We start from the raw sequence: 21,822 nt of genomic DNA on the forward strand, positions 1-21,822 counted from the left end.
CAACAGAGATAGAAAATCTGGCAGCAATAGCTCTCTTCGGAAACAGGTATTCGGAAAGGCTGCTCCACGAAATCCCTCTCTAGCACAATCTGAAGCTCAACGTTAGCCCTGTTGGCCTCTGCGTCAGCCTATTGAGGCCTGCGCAGCCTCTCTGGCTCTCTGCATCACTCATGCAGCCTCTGCGTGAATGACGCAGGCCCTTTTGGCTCTGTGTAGTCTCTGTTGCCTCTGCGTGGCTCCCTCTGGCTCTACCTCTGCCTCTCTCTGTTTCTGCGCTGGTCTCTCGGCACTGTCTTTGTCTCTCTGCCTCGTACTCACTGCCCTTCGCTGCAACTGATCACTAATTCTATCTCTCTTAGCAAACCCCGCTCTAGAGAATAGAATGACTGATCACTCTGGTGTCTTCTCCAAGTGACCCTCAAGCCTCCTCTTATACTTTTCTCGTTGACAAATCAATGATCGAGATTAAGTCCATAATCAATAGCTAAGATTAGATCTGGCTTGATCCATGAATTTTGGACCATTCTAACACAATTTTATATTAATTCACATTAATATTTTATTTTCCCTAAGTTTAGACTTAGGGACTCCATTAAAAATATTAATTATTTTAATATCTCCCAAACTATTTAGAATCTGCCCAAACCCTTTCTAGGTATTGGAGATCTCATGTGCCTTAGCCTCTCCACTTCATGGCTAGAGCACATCCGATGCTACCCCAAATCAACAGTGTGTAGGGTTAGTGGTTCACCGTCCCTTACTATTGATGACATATGTATAGGATGAGTGGTTCACCTTCTCCTGCGGATACCCCAGTAAGAGATGCATATAGGCATTTATTGAGTGTATTCAAGAGTGCCCTAGCCGCAGTCATACCATAGCCTTATGATGCACAGGGACAGCGTCAAAGGAAGGTCTAGAAGTAACTTGAATGACATGGTGAAGAGTTCCTCAAGCCGCAGTAAGGAGGCCTAAAGAGGCCCTAATCTCAGACGTGAAGATGTCCTCATACGCTGTCACATCTAGCCATAACTACAACTATCTCACTGCTGGTCAAAAGCATGGATGAGATACATTTGGGAGCAGTTGTCATTAGATTAGAAGTCAGAGGGCTAAGCTGCTATCTAGGGTCTAGTTTGGGTCTTCTTGAAGGAATCTATAACTATAGCCTAGCTGCTCTGCTAGGATGCAAGCCATAGCAAGCAGCTAAGGCTGATATACATTTGCAGCTAAGTGGACATTGTTTGATAAGAGCAACAGAAGTATTGTAGCAGCATGATGGAACAACAAAAGTATTGCAGCAGCATGATGTAGCTACAAGGTATTGCAGCATGATGAAGCAACAGAAGTATTGCAGCAGCATGATGTAGCAACAAGGTATTGCAGCATGATGATGATGATGTATTGAGTATGCCTTGTGTGTATGATTGGGTGAAACACTATGACAGGTGAAATTGATGATGAAGTGCAGCATAACAGTCATTGAGCACAGATCAGTGATGGTGCAGCATTGAGTGCAGATCAGCGATGAGTACAACATTGGGTGCAGATCTCTGATAAGAGCAACTCAATGATTGGAGCAGCACAGTGACAGGAGCAGCAACTTGAAGTGCATAGCATGGTCATTAGGTCCAACACTGTGATGATAAGTGCAGCATGGCGCAGCACGGTGAGGTGCAGCAAGTGGACAAGATGCGACACTATGATAGGTGAAGGAGTCACCTTGAAGAACGTAGAAGAAGAATTGATCAAGGGTTTCCCCACATTGGGTTTGTCCCTGGCTAGCGCCACATCTTGTGTCCTCTTGTCTTGGCTTGTCTTCTGCGATTTATGTTTATGTTCTATCTGCAGTTTAATTTAATGCTGATGTGATTGCTAACTATGAAAATTGAAATAAATTGCTCTAAGCATAGAACATACCTAAAATTTAACATGGTATCAGAGCTGAGGTGAAGACAATGCCCAAGCAAGAGTGAAAGAGCAATCACCGAAGACAGTTGAGAAAGGACAAAAGAATCAGTGGATTCCTCATCCCTCTTCAAATTCACCGAGGGTGAAGTCGAAGCAGAGAATATTATCAAAATGGCGCACGGAAGTTTCTGATGGCCTACCTAAAGATCACTTCATTGGGAAGTCCGGATCAAAGGGTGGAAGGAAAGGCAGATGCCTGGGTTGCAATATTTCGGCTATTATGTGAAGGAGTGTCTGAACGACAGAGACACATCTTCTATGATCAAAGGAATGACAGGTAATGCAGGTCATCAAGGAAATGGCCGACTCTTCGAAGAAAACAAGGAACCCCAGGCACTTCATCGGATAGAAGGATGCACTCTCTAATTTGGTAGAGATGGAAACAATCGTGGGATTATACTTGGAGCCGATACCACCTATCCCGGAAAGGGTGTAGGGAATGTTACCCCTCAATTGAATGAGGGTAACTCGATTCATTTACAAAATCTCTTTTATGTACCTGATCGCAAGAAGAACCTGGTGTCCATTTCGGCAATGAAAGTCAAAGGTTACAGGGTGGTACTCGTCGATGGAAAGTTACGTGTTTAAAAATAGAATTTTCAAAGATGTTTTTCAGTTCAGGGTTGTATCAAGTTGTAGGTTGTCCATTGGGGACCATCTCCATTGACACATAGCACTGGAGGTCTGTGAGTCAGATGGTGACAGGGATGCCTGAATTCAAAAAGAGCATGAAAGTACATGTCTAAGATGTACCAAAGGAAAATATTACAAGGGGACCATCCCCTCATGTAGCATGTCCACGGGTTTGGAACAACCTGAGGGGTTTGAGATTCATGATCAATAATCTCACGTATGCAGGTGGAAGAAAGCCCTCTATGTCTTGAAGCAAAAATTCCCCAGGTGTAGTATGAGAGGATTGATAGTTGTCAGATGAAGCTGAGATTCACTAAGAGTGAAGCCGATCCAAACCATTGTTGGAAATACTGAGAGGGGGGGTGAATCAGTATTTCTTTTCAATTGTTATTTTTTTCAGTCAAAACATTTATATTCAAAACACAAGATGAACAACAAGAATAAATGCTTTTATTAATATAATCTTTGCAATAAAATAGATACAATATATATATGGTTCCAATCTATTACCAAGCACCAACTTGGACTTTTGTGAGGCTCCAACCTCCAGAGCACCAACTCTGTTTTGTCAAGGCACCAACCTTGGACTTAGAAGAACCAACTCCCAAGACACCAATCCTTCCAGTTCTAAGGCACCAACTTCAAGGGCTCCAACCCTCTGTTGTCAAGGCACCAACCTTGGATATAGGAGTACCAACTCCAAGGACACCAATCCTTCCAACTTCTGAGGCACCAACCACAAGGGCTCTGACCCAATCTTGTCAAGGCATGTTTGATAGTGATTCTCTACTCCCAAAACTCTTCTTTACTAAATTCTATCTGTTTACAGCTTCACTGTAGTCTCCATGCTACAACATCAATGGCAACCAGTCTTCATATGAAGAAGTCTTTACAACTCTTCATACTGTCCAAACAGAGTCTGCAAAATTTATCTCATGATGATATCAAATAACCATCATGATCTCTGATAATGTCTCCACACGGATTTAGTGAGTCTACTATTAGCTGCACTAAGCTCTGCACAAGAACCAACTCTCTGTTTCAAGCCTCTGTTCTCACTGTCATGGTGAATGCTTCCAGCGTGACTACTGCGCACTGTTCTTGCTATTGCAATCTCTTACTTCCCAGAAATACATTCACATATGCTTCAATACTGGTGTTGGCTATTGTTCCCTTCAAGCAATATCAAATGAAACTTTATTTATCTTTTCACAAAATTGTTCTTCAGGCTGTGTTATGTACCTGATTAATTCATCGCTGGTCCGAGCCTTTCACAGGTTAGCACGATCAACAGAGTTGCTCGTCCGTCGGCTTCCTCCTATCCTACTGGACCTTTAGCTTCCTCCTATCGTGCTGGACCTTCGGCCCTTTTTTGTCCTGCTGGACCTACGGCTTGCTCCTTTCTTCCAATTCGCCAACAACTAAACTTTCCTTGTTCTCTGTTTTATATTCCTGATACCCCTGACCTTTGGCTTCCTTTCTCCACTGGCTCTTCAGCTTCCTCAATGCTCGCTTGATCTTTCAGCTTCCTCTATGCTCACTCTTCGGCTTCCTCTGTCTCTTCAAATCCATCAATACACACAGGACACGTTAATGTGGAAGAGAGGCCGAATTACAATAGTGTTGCATATTAAAAAATATCAGAGAGGCCTTTTTTAATATTCATACAATATACATTAATTGTTCACAGAAACCATATAAGAGAGACTATAGCCATATAGAGGTCCCACATGCCACATCATCCTTTTATCGCAATTGCCGCTTTAATATGACAAGGCCTTAAGCCTTTAAACCCGGGACCATACAATATATCGGAATACAAGGATGCATAGGAAATACACGGAAAATATACCCTCCGAACACATAAGGCCGGACTTCAAATGCATTACGCCTGCATCTATAACTTCATTGGGTCCGCTCCTTCACAACTTTATCGCAATCAGCAGATTTGCACATAACATAGCCAATTCCCCGATACCCAGACGCGATATTATTTTAAACTGTTTTAATAACTCTGTCGGGTCCATATATATATAGCAATCGGCGCTTTCAATGTGGCAAGGCTTTACAAGAGGCTTGCGATATGCGACGGATGCGATAATATATTAAGTCATATTGCAATGGTCCAGTCGGGTCCGTATATATATCGCTATCGCAGTTTTAACGTGACAAGGCTTAAAACACTGCGATACATAACTCCCGATATGGCGGACGCGATATATCATTAGGGTGCGATATAATAGGACCATTGGGTCCGCAACTGTATATCGCAATCGGAGGTTTCGGGGGTGACAGCCCTTTGAGACTAGCGACACAACAGATGCGATATTACATTAGGGCAGTTTATAATGGAGCCGCGGGTCCGTGTTATTATCGCATCTATATAATATATATACTCCTCCGTTCTTAACTTTGGTTAATGCGGACTTAACCCATAACCCTTTATCCCCTTTAATTCTATTATAACCCTCGTATAATGGGAATATACACAAACACACGAGAACTTGCATTTTCCGCTTTTCCATAGCCTTGGCACGTTTATCGATGCTTACCTTTATCAGGCTCATTCTCCACCGTAGATTAACTCGCGCTAGATCCAACGGCTTGCATGAATTTTGGGTGAGCAATTTGCAAGGGAAATAACCACCCGAAAAAGTGGTTTTCTCTCTCCACCCTCGTGCTACGTGTCACTCGGTTAATGGAATCGGGCGCTCTCCTCTAAATACCACTTACCACCTAGCGTCTGCCCAAAAACCACTGCCACTGTTACAAAATCCGCCTTTTGGAATATAACCACGTGCATTCACTTTGACTTTAACCCGATATTATATACTTTAACCCGATATATGTGGTTATATACTTTAACCCGATATATACTCCTCTGCTCTTTTCTGGTCTGATATGACTCTGCGATGGCTTCCGATGCACTGCTCCAATAGCTCTTCTCTGATATTCCTCCGATATCGCATGATATGGCTCCTCTGTTAACTGCTCTTCCGCTGGCTTCTCCTCCTGATGCGTGTTCCTCTTTGTTCCTTCTAATGAACAATATGGCTCCTCTGTTAACTGCTCTTCCATTGGCTTCTCCTCTTGATGCGTGTTCCTCTTCTGATGGCTTCCGATACTGCTCCAATACCTCTTCTCTGCTTTGATAGCTCTGCTCTGATAGCTCCTATGACTTTCGATATTCTCTCCAATGGCTTGACTGTCTTGGCTTTCCTCTGGTTTCTCCTCATGGCTTCTTGCTCCTGTTTCTTCACGGATCTGCTCTACTTCTCCTTGGCCTCACATCATTGTTTACTCATCCAGAATATTGCCATATTGACATCAATGACAATCTAGGTCAACAACCATTGTTTGAAGGTTGTGGATGATAAACCTCTCATACCAGCACCTTCTGAGGACGACCTATTTCAAACAGGTGCAGACCCTCTCACTTGTAGAAGTAAGAGGGAGTTGGATTCCGGATGTGGAATGGTAAACTGCAAGCCCATGACTACCTCGAGGATCTTAACTTTCAGAAGTTATATGGTAGTGATGTCGGACCAGATTTGGGAAATGCCTCTGAGTTTCATAAACTCATTCGCGTTGATGTTCTTGGTGAACTTCCGTCCGGACATATGTTTTGCAGTTAGCATGGTGAGCTCATATTTGGTTGAGCCTCATTGGATTGGTGCCAAGAATCTTCTGAGATATCTTCGGGGCACAATTTCTCATGGATTGAGATACACTACCAGAAATATGAAACTGCATGATTATTCGAATGCTGACTGGGCAGGCAGTGTGGAGGATCACTAGAGAACTTCTTAGTGTTGGTTCTCTTTGGATTCTGCTTCGATATCATGGATGAGCAGGAAGCAGAAGTTGGTTGCTATAAGCATCGCCGAGACCGAATACATAGCTACGAGTATGATCTCGTGTGAAGCTGCATGGTTGCAGAAGCTCTTAAGTGAGTTGTTTGTACACATGATGAATACCACTGTGATTCTCTGCGACAACCAGAGGGGGGATTCGATTATTGAGAAATCCCATATTCGATGATTGCTCCAGCAGATAGACATCAGACATTGCCATATCTGGGATATGGTAAGTTGATGAGCGAGGAGGCTCCATCACATTGAGACTGATGTACAAGTCGCAGACATTTTGTCAAAGCCTCGGGGAAAGGTCAAATCTGTGACTTTCTCGAACGACTTGGAGTCGTTAAGAGACCCTCTTATGAGGGTCGAGTATGATGTATTGAGCTTTGGGAGCTTCGGGGGGGGGGGGGGGTGCGGGGTACTTCTTGGAGCAACATGTGACTACAGGGCGACTCACCATCCCCTGGTGATGCACTATGTACAGGGTAAAAGGTTCAACCTTCCCTTCTGACACCTCGTGGTGACTGTGGAACGAGATGATTAGTTCTCCTATGGGCCAGGATGATTCGTTCTCTGTGGCGACTATGGAACAAGATGATTAGTTCTCCATGGCATCCACTGGACAGGATGATTCGTTCTCCTGTCAAGGCATCCTAACCATGCAGTCTGGGACTCATGGGAAGTACCTCTCATTTGATCAATGAGCAGGGAAATGAGGATAGGGACCATAGTAGTACTATCGATGGACACATCATTGTATCTAATTTACTCCCTATGCTAGGATGACCTCCATTGATCTAGGATCAGTATGAGTGGTTTGAGACACTCTCTTGTGATATTGGTCTGGGATCAATAAAACTGACTTTGGGTCAGTAAGAGTGATGTGACACACTCTCTTCAGATAAAACTGACTTCGGGTTAGTAGAGAATGGTATGAGACATTCTCGATCAATTCTTCTTCTTCATGTTTCAGTAGAGCAGAGTAGTGCAGGGCACCGATGGCAGAGATAGTACAGTTGGACATATGGATCAGCGGATGGAGTTTTCCCTAGTTGAGAGGGAGTGTTAAAATTGGCAACTAGGGCCAAACTTCATGTGGGTCATGTTATTAATGGAAGCTGATATTTTTCTTGGATCCCTCTCATTGAGAGGTGTAGGATTGATCTAAAGATCATCCGATTCCGATAAGTATTCATGGAGATATGAATTTATTTGTGTTATGGGACAATTCGTCAAGGTCGGCTAGCAACCAAATAACCCCCTCTTGTGCTCTACGTTTTAGTATAAATAGAAGAGGACTTTAAGTCATTTGACACACTCTCACTCTTGTGATCTCTCTTCATTTTGTTTTGGGTTTGATGAAGATGAGATCTAGAAGGAGTGCTCTAGGTGATACGCTGCCCTAATAGAAGATGCCCTAGAAGCTGTCATGGAGGAAGAAGTCTCATACGCAGCAAGAAGTAGGCTCACGCAGTCAGGGAGGAAGGTCTCATAACGCAGGGAGGACAACCCTCTAAGAAAGGTTCAACGCTGCCCTAAACGTGACCTTCCTACACAGCAAGAATAAATGCCCTAACGCTGCCCTAACAAACTGTTCTAGGACGCAGTTAAAGAGGGTTCTTATACTGTTGTAAATGCAAGCCCTAACCGCAGTCCTATTGGGAGGACTATAGCCCTAACCTAGCCGCTGATAATGGAAAGACTTGGCCACTGTCCTAGAAGATCTCTAGCAGTAGAAGAGAGCCATCATACGCTGCCTAAAAGGTTTCCCTTCTACCGTCCTAGCACTCAATCTAATCCGCAATCTCCAAGAGGCATCTACGCTGCCCTAACTGCAGTTCATTAAGGGTTCTATGCAGCAAGAGAAGAATTCATACACGCTGGAAAGAGGAGATCTTAAATAGCTCTAGACGCAGTCAAAAGGAAATGTATTCAAGAGTGCCCTATCCGCAGTCATACCATAGCCTTATGATGCACAGGGACAACATCAAAGGAAGGTCTAGAAGTAACTTGAATAACATGGTGAAGAGTTCCTCAAGCCGCAGTAAGGAGGCCTAAAGAGGCCCTAATCTCAGACGTGAAGATGTCCTCATACGCTGTCACATCTAGCCATAACTACAACTATCTCACTGCTGGTTAAAAGCATGGACGAAATACATTTGGGAGCAACTGTCATTAGATTAGAAGTCAGCGGGCTAAGCTGCTATCTAGGGTCTAGTTTGGGTCTACTTGAAGGAATCTGTAGACTATAACTATAGCCTAGCTGCTCTGCTAGGTTGCAGCCATAGCAAGCAGCTAAGGCTGATATACATTTGCAGCTAAGTGGACATTGTTTGATAAGAGCAACGGAAGTATTGTAGCAGCATGATGGAATAACAGAAGTATTGCAGCAGCATGATGTAGCTACAAGGTATTGCAGCATGATGTAGCTACAAGGTATTGCAACATGATGAAGCAACAGAAGTATTGCAGCAGCATGATGTAGCAACAAGGTACTGTAGCATGATGATGATGATGTATTGAGTATGCCTTGTGTGTATGATTTGGTGAAACACAGTGACAGGTGCAACTGATGATGAAGTGCAGCATAGCAGTCATTGAGTACAGATCAGTGATGGTGCAGCATTGAGTGCAGATCAGCGATGAGTACAACATTGGGTGCAGATCCGTGATAAGAGCAGCTCAATGGAGCAACACAGTGACAGGAACATCAACATGAAGTGCATAGCATGGTCATTAGGTCCAGCACTATGATGATAAGTGCAGCATGGCGCAGCACAGTGAGGTGTAGCAAGTGGACGAGATGCAGCACTATGATAGGTGAAGGAGTCACCTTGAAGAATCAGTTGAAGCAGCATGTCTTCAACTAATCTCATGTAGATATAGAAAGTCAAAGTATTGACTTCTATTGTAATCTACTATCTCTCTCTTTGTTGAACTATTGAAGAACATAGAAGAAGAATTGATCAAGGGTTTCCCCACATTGGGTTTGTCCTTGGCTAGCGCCACATCTTGTGGCTAGCCACATCTTGTGTCCTCTTGTCTTGGCTTGTCTTCTGCGATTTATGTTTATGTTGTATCTGCAGTTTATTTTAATGCTGATGTGATTGCTAACTATGAAAATTGAAATAAATTGCTCTAAGCATAGAACATACCTAAATTTAACAAGGATCCTTCCTACGATTGATGGTTAGCATGCATGTAGGACGTGGTTCATCCTTTCCCTACGTGTGGTTGTGACATGTGTTTGTAGGATGTGGTTTATCCTTTCCCTACATGTGGTCATGACATGTGTTTATAGGATATGGTTTATCCTTTCCCTACGTATGGTTGTGAGCAGGATGTGATATAGTCTGTCCCTGTTGGTGTTCCTGCATCATCCTACCCATGTAGTTCAGGACACATGGGAAGTAACTCTCATCTAGCCAATGAGTTGGGAAAAATGGATAAGGACCATAGCACTACTGATGGACGAATTGTGTATTGTCGTACTCCCTATGTCTAGGATGCATTATGTTCAACAACTTTATCATTTCAGATCAAGTCTGATTGGGGTTTGTCCCCTGTTTATGTGGACTGACTTTTGTCAGTGGAGAGTGGTAAGGTCTTGTGACTCACTCTCGATTGATTCTTCTTCATTATTCATATCAGTGTTCAGCAAGGCAGAAGTGAGATGAGATACAAAGATGGTACGTGACGACAGGATAGTTCATGATGACCGGATGACATGATAGATTGGCAGGTGGAATTCTCCCTAGTTGAGAGGGAGTGTTAAAATTGGCAACTAGGGCCAAATTCCACTATTGGACAGCTCATCTATTGGAGATGATTATTGCATTGAATTCCTCTTTTTGAGAGGACCAAAATCAACCTAAAGATCACCAAATTTGGATGAGAAAAAATATTTATTTATTCAAAAGGAATTCTATAAGGCATGACCTTATCAAGGTGGGAAAATTTTAAAATTTGAAATTTGAATTTTCCTCCATGTGTCAAGGTCGGCTCAATGTTGCACGAAGCGGAAGCGCGAAGCGGAAGCGCGGAGCGCGGAAGCGTCATTTTCCAAAAATCTAGGAAGCGAAGCGTCCGCGGAAGCGTCTGCTATATATATATATTTTTTTATATTTTTTTGCATTTATACTCAAAACAAACATCCCAAATACCAAATTAATTGTAGAAGACATGAAAACATGCATATTTTTGCATAAATCAAGATAGATATGGCATCCATGATTCCATTGTAGTTACTAGTATGTACAACAATCATCTATATTCTAGCTATTACAAACATACATCAAATTTTTAAGCATATTATAAAACATAAAACATTTAAGCATATTATAAAACATAAAACATAGAGCATATTATGATTTATCTAGCAAGTGAGCAACTGTCAACATTTGTCATGTCCAAAATTCAAATAATAATGTTTACAAAATATGTCACTTGGTCACCGCCAAGCCAAAAAGGTTCAAAATTCAAATTCACAAGTCTACAAGTCTAATGAGTAATCTATGACAAAAAGAAGTAGATTGTGAATATATCTACGAATCTCTCCTCCTTCCACCACGAATAGAACGTGATGGCGGGCCTCCACGTGGTGGCAATGAAGAAGATGGTCCGTGTGTAAGTCGTGGCACTGGAACTGATGAAGAAGAACCCCCTGCTGTTGGTGTTGAACCATGGAACCTAGGAACCAAGGGACCAGATGGGGGTGGGGGTGGTGGCATATCAACACGGTCATCATCATCCTAGAATCGCTCAAAAAATTCATGCAAAAAAAAAAAAAACACTAGTTAACAAAAAAATTAAAAACATGAATTAGAGAAATGCTTTATAAGGGAAAATTGGAAAATTCATACCACAATGGACATACCTGGATAAGAGCATCCTCTAATTGCTCTAGTCGCAACACTCCATCCTCCAAATTGGGCTCCTCTGGATTCTTGTCCCAAATCAACAAGTCTTTATTAGACTTTGCATCTTCACAGTAATGGGACAACAATCGCAAGTTGTAATGAACATAAACCAAGCTCTCTGCCCGGTCTAAATTCAACCTGTTCCTTTTAACACTGTGGATGAAAGAATAAGAGCTCCAACACCTCTTTGCAGAAGAAGTGTTTACCACCTGTGATAGCACCCGCAATGCCAAACTCTGTAGAAGTGGAGTACCCCCTCCATGCATGTTCCACCACTCAAGAGCAGAAAAAGTCTCTCGATCTTGAATTGCATGCATGCTCCCAAATGGACCAGTGTTGAGCGTATAGTTGCTCACCTGTCTCCGTACCAATGCAGCCTCCTCATCATCAGGGATTAATCTACTCAATGCAGCCATATATTTTTCGTGAACCTCTCTATCTTGGTGTGGTTTTTTCCTGCTTCCCCCCCCAGGTGCTGGTGTTGAAAGCCATGATGGATGATAGTATTTAGGTGTCAAAACATATGCTAATGCATGCAATGGAATATTTAGCATTTCCCATCGGTTTTGCACCTCTACACGAATATAATTGTACAAGGTGGTATCTCTAGGCTCAACAATGTCTTTAATCTGCCCCAACATGCTATCCATTTGCTCATACACCTCCCCAATTACTGGTCGATCTGAATCTGCAAACTTGATCATGTAATAAATTGGTTTGGTGAATTGCAAAACATATTTAACCTGTGACCAAAAGTAACTGTCAAGAACAGTGTCCTTGACTACATTAGCACCATCTGTGTCAGTGTTAATTTCATCCCATGTTTCAGCACACACCAGATTAGTTAAAGCTTGTCTCACCCTCACTAGCCGCCTAAAGGTGAGGTAATAACTAGCAAATCTTGTCTTTGCAATTTTAAGCAATTGCAACTTGGAGTAAGTGCCATAGAAGTAGTTTACCCTTGTATGCCCTGTGATGAATTTAATGAGCTGCTTCCCTTTCCTGTAAACCTCAGCAATCCACCCACAATCTTTGTGTTTCACAATATCATGCATCAAAAGGTTCAATGTGTGAACCAGGCACCCAGACCAAAAGATGTGTGGATGAGTACGCTCAATAATTTTTCCTGCTGCCTTACAATTTGCTGCATTATCTGTGATCACTTGAACCACATTATTCGGACCAACATCTTTGATTGATTTCAATAGGAGATCTGCAATGTTTTGTGCAGTTGCACTGATGGAGGAGGAGTCATGACATGCAATAAATACTGCACCACTAGAAGAAACACCAAGAACATTTATCAAATGTTGGTTTCTAATATTTGTCCACCCATCTGATACAATGGATACCCCAGAATCCATCCACTCATGTGTAAAACGTGTCAAAGCTCTTTGAACCTTAGCTTTTTCTCTTTCTAATAACACTGTTCTAGCTTTCTCATAGTTGGGGGCCTTGTATCCTTTTGGGGCTTCATTGATGGCCTTTACCATGTCATGCCAATAGGGAGAGCGAAGCACATTGAATAGTACACCGCAAGCACAAAGAAAACGGACTATCTTTCCATCCACATCATCCCTCCCAGCAACATTAAGGAAATCCCCTATTGTTTTTCTACCTCCAGAGGTTGCAGAAGTACCATGAGGAGATGGGCAACTACCAAATTTAGAGGTTGCACTTGATTCAGAATGAGTTTTTTGTTTCTTGTTTTTTTGTTGTGCAGCCATCTCTATTTGGATGTATTTTTTTCTTTGTTCAGTTGAAATGTTTGGGCAAATTTGTACCCCCACAAAACCCTTTTTTTCATCACTGTCCAGCACCCCACAAAGATGCCTCCTCAGACGGGTATATGAACCCGTATATGGTTTTCCTCCATGACAACCATGAGGGCACACAAATTTGTAAGATCCACCACCCTTTCCCCCTTCAAGTTTGGTCACATAGTTCCACAAGGGTGTTGATGTACCTTTCCCATCTTGTGCTTCAGTGTCCCCTTCAAGTTCATCCCCTTCCTCTTCAAACCCTTCCTCCTCATCATACATTGGGTCACTACTATTAGGACCAAGTTCATCCTCTTCCTCTTCCCCTCTATTCCTCACCCTTGCCATCATTAAAACCAAGAGTGGAATGATACATAGAAGCCAAAAGAACACCATCTTGGAATATGGATATAGGTGGTGGACAACCTGTAAATAAAGGAGCAAGTAGAAACAATGGAAAAGAGTAGGAGAGGGAGGAGAAAAATACAATTTTTTTTTCAAAAAAACAAGGGAGTTTGGGGTTTGAACTTACCTCTTTAGCTCTTGTAGATGAAGTCCTCCAAGCTCTTGCTCCAAGCTCCTCCTCCTTCTCCTAGCTCCTCCTTCTTCACTCCTCCAAGCTCTCCTCTCTTCTCCTCTCCTTTCCTCTCTTCTCTTCTCCTCTCCTCTCTTCTCTTCTCCAACTCTCATAAACTCAAAGTGAGAAAATGAGAAGAGAATGGGGGCTTTATTCTTTTCTAAACTCACCCTAAACTCACCCTAAACCCACCCTAACCTCACCCTAACCCACCCCCTCATGCAAACTCAAGTTAACTTTTAAAAAAAATTAAAAAAAAATCGAGTTACATTGCTGCACCCGCGGACTTTTCCGGAAGCGCGGATCCGGAGCTCGTGAAGCGTGCGCTTCCGGGCCGAAGCGAGGCGCTTCCGGTGGCCCGAAGCGCCCTCCGAAGCGCGGATCCGGGCCAACGCTTCCTATATTCCAGGAATCGCATAAAAAAACAGGAATCGCGCTTCATAAATTTTGGAATCGCGCTTCGCCTGGAGGTTCCGGAACGCTTCCGTACGGGACGCGATTCCGGCCTAGGATCCGGGGGGGGGGGGGGGGGCGATTCCTGCAACTATGGGTCGGCTTCACATCCATAAGGACAAAACGTCATTCTAATTGTATATATATGGGCATCCTCCAAACTCATGAGACGCATCCTTGGGCACTCATCCTTGTGATAATATATGTATGTGACAACGAAGTTAGTTGGAGGACAAGGTGTGGAAGAATCTGGGCATATCTATCTCTTATTGCAGGACTGGGATTTCTCTGAGGTTGACCACAGGCACAAGTGATGGGTTGGTGTGTTTGGTTATGTTTTATGGTATGGACACTCTCTTCTAAGTATTCCGCAACTACATGAAGTCCTTCTCATCTAAGCTGCAGACCTTGTTATGCTAAACAGTGGGCTGAGAAGGTAGGCATCTGCCTAGGTAGGCCACGGACCTACTTTGTTGAAGATTGATTGGTGTGAAGGCTTGTTTGAGGTTGGGTTAAGCCATATGTTATAACAGAAAGAGGCCAAAATGTCTTGGAAGGAGGCCGTAGGCCTGCTCATACATAAACGCAGAAGTCGAGTATCTTATCAAGGGTCTAGACCAGCCCTAAGGGCCAACGAAGGACATCTTCTTGTATGACAAGGTTAGCCGCAGTTTATATGAGGTGCCATGATTTTTTTAAGACCGACCGCAACTTACTATAAGCAACCCTAACCAGATCTTGTGTAACTTCAGTTGACCATGTTCTAAAATTGTAGCTTTGGAGCCTCCCTCTTATCTAAGGTTGGATTTTCAAATTAGCAAGTCACTTTGACTTTGAAGTATTGTACTCTCTCTCTGTGCTGAACATTTGATATTCATAATAAGAAGATTTGATCAAGGGTTTTCCCCATCTTGGGGTTTTTCCTTGGCTTGTGCCATATTATTGTGTCCTCTTGTCTTGGCTCGTCTTTGTCATTTATTGCATATGTTCTTTCTTCAGTTGCTATCAATATGATGATGATTCATGTGATTGCTAATGGATTTAAAATTGGGCTAATATTGATTATTGAAGTAACTATCCTAAGCAAAGAACATGTTAACCTAAAATTAACACCTTGAGAATCTCTCATTCAATTTAACCATCATGGACCATCCTCTTAAAAATTCGATTTATTGGGACATGGGCTTCTTTTCTTGACCATCGAATTTTTCCTTGGGCTATCTTTTCTTGGTAAATGGAATTCCCATCATTTTTTATTTGATTTTAATACTTGAGAATTTTCATCTCATTTTTTTATCATTTTCACTTGGAGAGAATTTTTAATTTTCTCTCATTTTGTTTTCTTGCTAATTTTTGGCTAATTATTTGCCATTTTTTGCCAAAAATTATAAAAATGGGTTTTTGAGGGGTAAAGACATATTTTTCCATCTTCAAACTATGTCTAGATAGAAATTTGAGCTGTAAAGGTCTAATTTTGATTACTCATACCCCCTACAACTTCTATGACAACATTTATTACATTTTACATAAAAAATTATTAAAAAATCCGACTAGTGGAAAATTTTTAATAATTAAAAACTGACACTTAGACTCAACCAAATTCTGTGAAACTTTAGAGATGATCTAGTGTGGTAATATACATCAACTCTAGACACTAGGACTCACCTAAGACTCTACCATCAAGTCGTGCTCTAGTTTTGGGGTAATATTTGGGAGAAAAACTTAATCGATTATAGGTGTTGAAAAACACATAATGAGCTGAGGATAAAAAACTCCCAAGAGTGAACTCACTTATTAGTATAGTCCTAAGCTACGTAGGTCTTTTGCATGACCCATTTTCATCATACTGGAATCGTTTTTTACAATATCCCCGTAGGGTTGCAAAATTTGTACAACAAACTAAAGAGAAGCAGATGAAATCTGATGAAGTTTGGAATTCTTCCATGATCTGACAATGTTGGAATGCTCTGGAATCTGCTCTGATCATGGAACTATTGACAAATCCTCCAATGCAATTTGAGTGGTCAATAGGAAACACTACTTCAATCAATGCCTCCCCAGTATTGCCCTTCCTAAAATCGTAAGGCCTCAAAGGAGGTCCCATTGGACTAGAGTCAAAGGCTAACCTCCCAAGTGATGTGAGGGAACATGAATACATTCAAGATTGGTCAATCATCCAGTTTTTCCCTTGATTGATGTTAGTATGCCCATAACATTCAATGGAAATAAATGATTACAAAAATGGTTGAAGTACCTGTTGATGGATGACCCACCTTCCTTCAAGAAGGAATGTTGAATGGGAGAGAAATCTGACCAGAGCAAGAAGTGGAGGATCATGGCATTATGTTATATGCTGATCGTATAGGGCTGCTTGTGGGATGGCTGTCCAAAGAGGAATTTTTTTTTCTCGTATGGGTTACCCACTTTTTGGTGGGTAACAGGACCTTAAGAAAAAATGATAAGCAATTACTTGAATTGCTCTAGAATTATATATAGGAGAAACTTTCCAAATCTCAATTTTTTTGATGAGTTAAAAGATTAGGAAGGTCGATAGTATTGCAAATATTTTGAAATTGAGATCTATGGTGCCTAACTACCACCTTAACTAAATTTCAGGTGGTAATGGTTTTATTTTCTAAACTGAAGAACACCACTATTTGTGTTTGTCGAATGTTTGCCCCTTTGCTCTTTGTTAAAAGTTTAATATCTCCAAAGCAGGCATATGCAGAGAAGAATTGGGCAAAATGTGCGAAGATTGCTATATAGTATAAACGTTTTTCTAGAGAAGGTAATGGACTGCAGTAGATGGGGAATTACAAAATTTAGTGTCATGTTTCATGAATTGTCCTCAGAACTTGGTGTCGATTGATTGTGTGTTGGTAATATTATTGTTTTTCCACAAGAAAATCAATTACTTGTTTGTTGAATTTCAGGTGTCAGTAAAGGCTACCACTGCTCACAACCAGGAATGTCCAGATCCTGAAGCAGCAAAGACTGTATGTAGAAAAAAATCAAATGGTTATTTCCCTCATCTTCTATGTAAACAAATGGCATAGAGACTAATAAGTGTATAGTTCCCAAACAGCATGTGATTTTAGGTTGGTGCGTAGGCTTATGAATGTATAGTTCTGAGACTCTTTATACGCCGTTGTATACTTTTTTCCAGACAAATATAGTGTGGCCATGCATAGTGGTTATTAGAAAAAATGTTTGAACATATGCATCAGAAATAAATCTAATGCCTTCATGAGTGTTTTGCAGTTGAGAATCATTACATGTTTTTATGAGCATTATTGGTTGAATTAAAATGATTTTAAAGCAATTAGTTCTTGCTTTATGCATCTGGAAAGATAATTATTACACTACAAAATTGCAAGATCGCTTCAGGACATTCTCAGTACAAGTTGCTGCTTGTTAATATTTCATTAAATTGGGTTCTTTATCATATTCTAATGATTCTGCACAGCATTTTCTTCTGTTTTGGTATATTAGACAGAAAAATTGAAAGAGTATTTTTTTTCTCTTCCTTTTTATTCAAGAAATACTTCGCCATCTTTTCTGTAGGTGTAGTGTAGCTCACCATATTTTTGTCTAATGCCTTTGTATTATGGTGCAAATCATGCTATCATGTCCTATATTTGTATAACAAGTGTGTTATGCAGCAGTGGAGCCCTGCTCTGAAGCAACAGTGGCAGCAAGCCATGGATTCTTTTGCACCACATGTGGAGACTTTAAAAACTAAAGTGAATGAGGGTTATGAGGTGTCAAGGGATACCATTAAGCCACATACTGTTAAAGCTCAGGAATCGCTGAGTCCTCATGTGCAGGTTTGTCTAGTTTTTATAACTAGAACAAGAGATTAGATTATAAGAATTGCTTTTAATGGAATATATGGACTGCTTTAAGTCCTGATGCAGTTTTATGTGGCTTGAATATTTTCTTCTATATTGGGTATTAAAGATTAATGTATTCTAATTTGCCATGAACGATGTCTCCTGTTTCATCTGCATGTAAACAGACAGTCAAGGATCTTTGTGGCCCTTACATAGAGAAAGTGGTTGCTGCTTCACAACCTCATATTGAAAAAGTCATTGCTGCTTCACAACCTCATATTGAGAAAGTGACTGAAATTTTGCAACCATACACAAAACCTGTTCGACATACCTATGGAAGATTTCTCACAACTGCAACAACATATCTTCATCAGGTTTTACAAATCATCTCTATTCTATAGGTTATCCTGTGTTTGATGGAATGCATTTTCAAATAAATCCAACTGCTGATTTATGCTTCTATGCCCAAGCTATAAAATAGCTTCACATAATGCCGTCTTAATTAACATGATTGCAGCTATCAGAACTTACATTGTTACAGTAAAAGTTATAGTGCGATGTTTTCAGATCACAGAAGCCTGTAGGGGTTTCATGTCACAGTTTTGTTATATTGGGTGCTGTTTGCAGTTGAAGACACACAATGTCTTCCTTTGGACTTTCACAGCAATGCCAGCCTTAACTTATTATTTTTCATTTGAGTTGCTCTCTTGGGATCCTTTCATGGAAGTCTATTACCCAATTTATCCAACCAGATCTCTAGCATGCATTTCACTCAAGTGAAAACTTACAAGTTTCTAAGAGTAAATTAAGAATTAGAGCAGCAGCCCAATAAGTATCATCTGTCGGGTACTGTAAATAAGGCCCAAGATGCACAGTTTTTCTCTGCAGTTTTACAGCAGTGATAGATAGTAACATATTTTCTGATCAACACATCTGTAATATTCCAATTGGAATTTAACAGCTAAGGCCAAGCGATGGACTAGGAACAATAAATAAAATTGGAACTCATATGTACAACAATTAAAACACCAAAATGTCCAACAACACAATCTGAGCCATTTTATTAATTTTATGATGAAAGAGTACATAAAATGAGCTGAAATTTTGGAACCTTGGCTCGCTATGCAAGTTGAGCAGAACCCAAAGAAATGGCCCGGACCCAAGCGGTAGAAATGGTCCCAGAGTGATCTGTGCACCATCCAGAAATAATCCAGTGCTGAATGTTGGCTGGAATGCTGATCTCAAGGCCGAATACTCCTCAGAATGCTCTGAAAATATAGCCCCATACTCCTCTCCCAAAAACCACAAAAACCCAAAAATGGTTTGCGCTGAATCTAGGTGATGAAGAAGCCCTCCAAAATGGTGCAAATGGCTTTCTAGCTGGCTATACGCACTACTGGAAATTTGGCCCTGTAAACTTCTCAAAAAATTCTGAAATTTGAACCACAACCTCTCCCCAAATATCCACCAAAACCCAGAAAAATCTCAGGCTGGTTCCAGTTGATCTGTGTTGAAATATGTAACTAGGTTCCGTCTTCATCTATATGAAATGTACTCATGATTCTTGTATATTGTAAAAAGAAAGGAAAATTATTACTGTTATTTTTTGTAGCATGGGTTTAATGGCCAAGGTCTTTTTACTTGGAGGTCAAGCACCCATTAAGTGCTTCTAGGGTTTGTCTTAGTGTCAAGAAGTCAATAAAGTCATTGTCATATGAAGACGATCCCATTGGGCACATTGTAACATGTCAAAAGAATTACTTTTGTATTTAAAAGTGTCAAAATACGCACCAAGACCATGTCGGGTTGGCAGCTAAGAAGTCGGCCTCATTAGGGCATGTCGTCCTCCTTGGAAGCCTATATATAGGAGAGAACTGTGAAAATTTATAAATAGAAACCTTACTGCAGTGATTAATATGATTTCTTCCAGTGTTGTTAAAAGTGCGATTAAATCGCGCTTTTTTCAAAAAAGTGCGCTTTTTTCCCTAAGCCGATTTAATCGCGCTTTTTATGGGAAAAAAGCGCTTAAATTTTTTTTTTGCCACTTTTTTCGAAAAAAGCGCGCTTTTTTCGCAAAAAAGCTCGGGGGCGCGGGGCAGCGAGTTTTATAATGAAAATTTGGATTTTTTTTTGGTCATTTGGACAGTGGGCGTGCGCGGAAGGAGGAGAAGGTGTTGGAGAAAGGAGCTGGAGGGTTTGTGAGGGTTTGTGAGCAAATCTAAGTGCTTGTAGGACAAATTCAAGAGGAGACCACCAATTTCACCATAAAAACGGTATGTAGATTAATTTTTTTTTGTTTTCCTTGTTTAAAAACTTTGTTTTTCATTGTTTTTTGTGGGGAAACTTCATATGGGCACCATTTTCCTTTTGTTTTCATTGTTTTTAAAGAATTTTTTGTATTTTTTCATTGATTTGGGATGGGTAAATTGGTATGACTATGGGAACCAATTTTTTATTTTATTTTTTCATTTTTTTTAAACATTGTTTATGTTTTTTCATTGTTTTTGGCATTTGCCATTTGGTTGGGTAACTTGGGTTTGGAACTTTGGATTCTGGAAATTTGTAACTTGTAATTTAAATTTTGTAAATGCTAAATTGTAATCCTAAATTCCTATTTCCTAATCCTTATTTAATATTCTCCCATAGGTTTGCAAATTCAAAATTCAAAAACAAACATGCCAAGGAGATTGGATCCTTTCTGGGAATATGGTGAACCTCATGCTCCGAATGATAGACAAAACTTGAATTGCAAGTTGTGTGGAAAGGAGATACGCGGGGGGGTGTACAGGTTGAAGTTTCACCTTGCACAAATCACTGGACATGATGTGGGGCCCTGTATAAATACAAATCCTGAAATTATCCAAAGAGCCATGAGAGCATTGGGAGAATTAGAGCACACTAGAGAGGCCAAAGAAGAACTCAAAAGGCAACTAAAAAGGTCAGCTGAAGGAAGTGGGCCAAGTGGCACTGGTTCTACTGCAGCATCAGTCAATCTGGTAGCTGCATCATCATTTTTTGTTCCTCGAACCATACCTGGTTCACAACCATCTATCGGTTCAATGCTAAAAAGAACTGAAAAAGAACAAGCTGACAGGTTGATTGCAAAATTTCTCCTCTGGAGTGATATTCCTTTCAGCATTGCAAGGAATAATCCATTTTTCCAACGTACTGTTGATGCTATTGCCAGTGTTGGCCCGGGGTACAAAATCCCTTCTTATCATGATTTCAGAGGCTGGCTTCTTCAAGATGAAAAGTGTGACTGCACCCAAAGATTGGAGGATTTTAGGGCATCATGGGCACAAACAGGATGCACTGTTATGTCAGATGGTTGGACTGACCAAAAGGGGAGAACCCTTATAAACTTTTTGGTTAGTTGTCCCAAGGGGACTATGTTTATCAAATTTGTTGATGCATCTCATCAAATCAAAGATGCAAAACTTTATGTGATTTGTTGGATGTGTTTATTTTGGAGGTGGGTGAACAACATGTTGTTCAAGTCATAACGGACAATGCTGCAAATTATGTTGCTGCTGGTAGAATGCTGATGGACAGGCATCCTACTTTATTTTGGACACCTTGTGCTGCCCATTGTATTAATTTGATGTTAGAGGACATAGGGAAAATTCCCTTTGTCAAAGATATTGTTGACTCATCAAAAAGCATCACAAAATTTATATATAATCATACATCTGTGCTTAGCTTGATGAGAAAATGCACCAACAACAAAGAGTTGGTGCGCCCCGCCATTACACGATTTGCCACGAGTTTCATATCTCTTCAATCCCTCTTGAATTCTATGTGGGATGTGAAGAGAAT

At 40.9% G+C, this 21,822-nt stretch overlaps 2 protein-coding genes across 5 annotated transcripts in view; one reads left to right on the plus strand and one right to left on the minus strand.

Annotated features, from left to right (window-relative positions):
* Window positions 1-21,822, plus strand: part of LOC149151589 (uncharacterized) — a 269,299-nt gene that overhangs the window by 158,530 nt on the left and 88,947 nt on the right. For 2 of the 4 annotated variants that reach the window (XM_089441419.1, XM_089441416.1), the window contains 3 exons: window positions 17,107-17,169; window positions 17,836-18,000; window positions 18,192-18,380. In XM_089441419.1, the coding sequence (XP_089297545.1) occupies window positions 17,107-17,169; window positions 17,836-18,000; window positions 18,192-18,380 (417 nt within the window). The remainder of the gene's footprint in view (window positions 1-17,106; window positions 17,170-17,835; window positions 18,001-18,191; window positions 18,381-21,822) is intronic. The other 2 variants (XM_089441417.1, XM_089441418.1) reach the window with 2 other exon arrangements.
* On the minus strand, window positions 11,009-12,578 carry LOC149151590 (uncharacterized). The gene is made up of 2 exons (XM_089439230.1): window positions 11,341-12,578; window positions 11,009-11,215 (listed from the first exon to the last, which is right to left on the minus strand). The coding sequence occupies exons 1-2, from the start codon at window positions 12,436-12,438 to the stop codon at window positions 11,009-11,011; spliced, it is 1,305 nt and encodes a 434-aa protein (XP_089295356.1). The 5' UTR covers window positions 12,439-12,578.

The sequence above is a fragment of the Pinus tabuliformis genome, chromosome 9, assembly GCF_031772625.1.
Source record: "Pinus tabuliformis cultivar Carrire ecotype Pingquan chromosome 9, CPIR1, whole genome shotgun sequence".
Lineage (NCBI taxonomy): Eukaryota > Viridiplantae > Streptophyta > Pinopsida > Pinales > Pinaceae > Pinus > Pinus tabuliformis.

Coding starts and splice junctions, on each gene's coding strand:
- LOC149151590 (XM_089439230.1), bottom strand. CDS start 12,438: ATGCATGATATTGTGAAACACAAAGATTGTGGGTGGATTGCTGAGGTT. Junction 11,216..11,340: donor TAGAGGATGCTCTTATCCAG/GTATGTCCATTG, acceptor GAGCGATTCTAG/GATGATGATGACCGTGTTGA.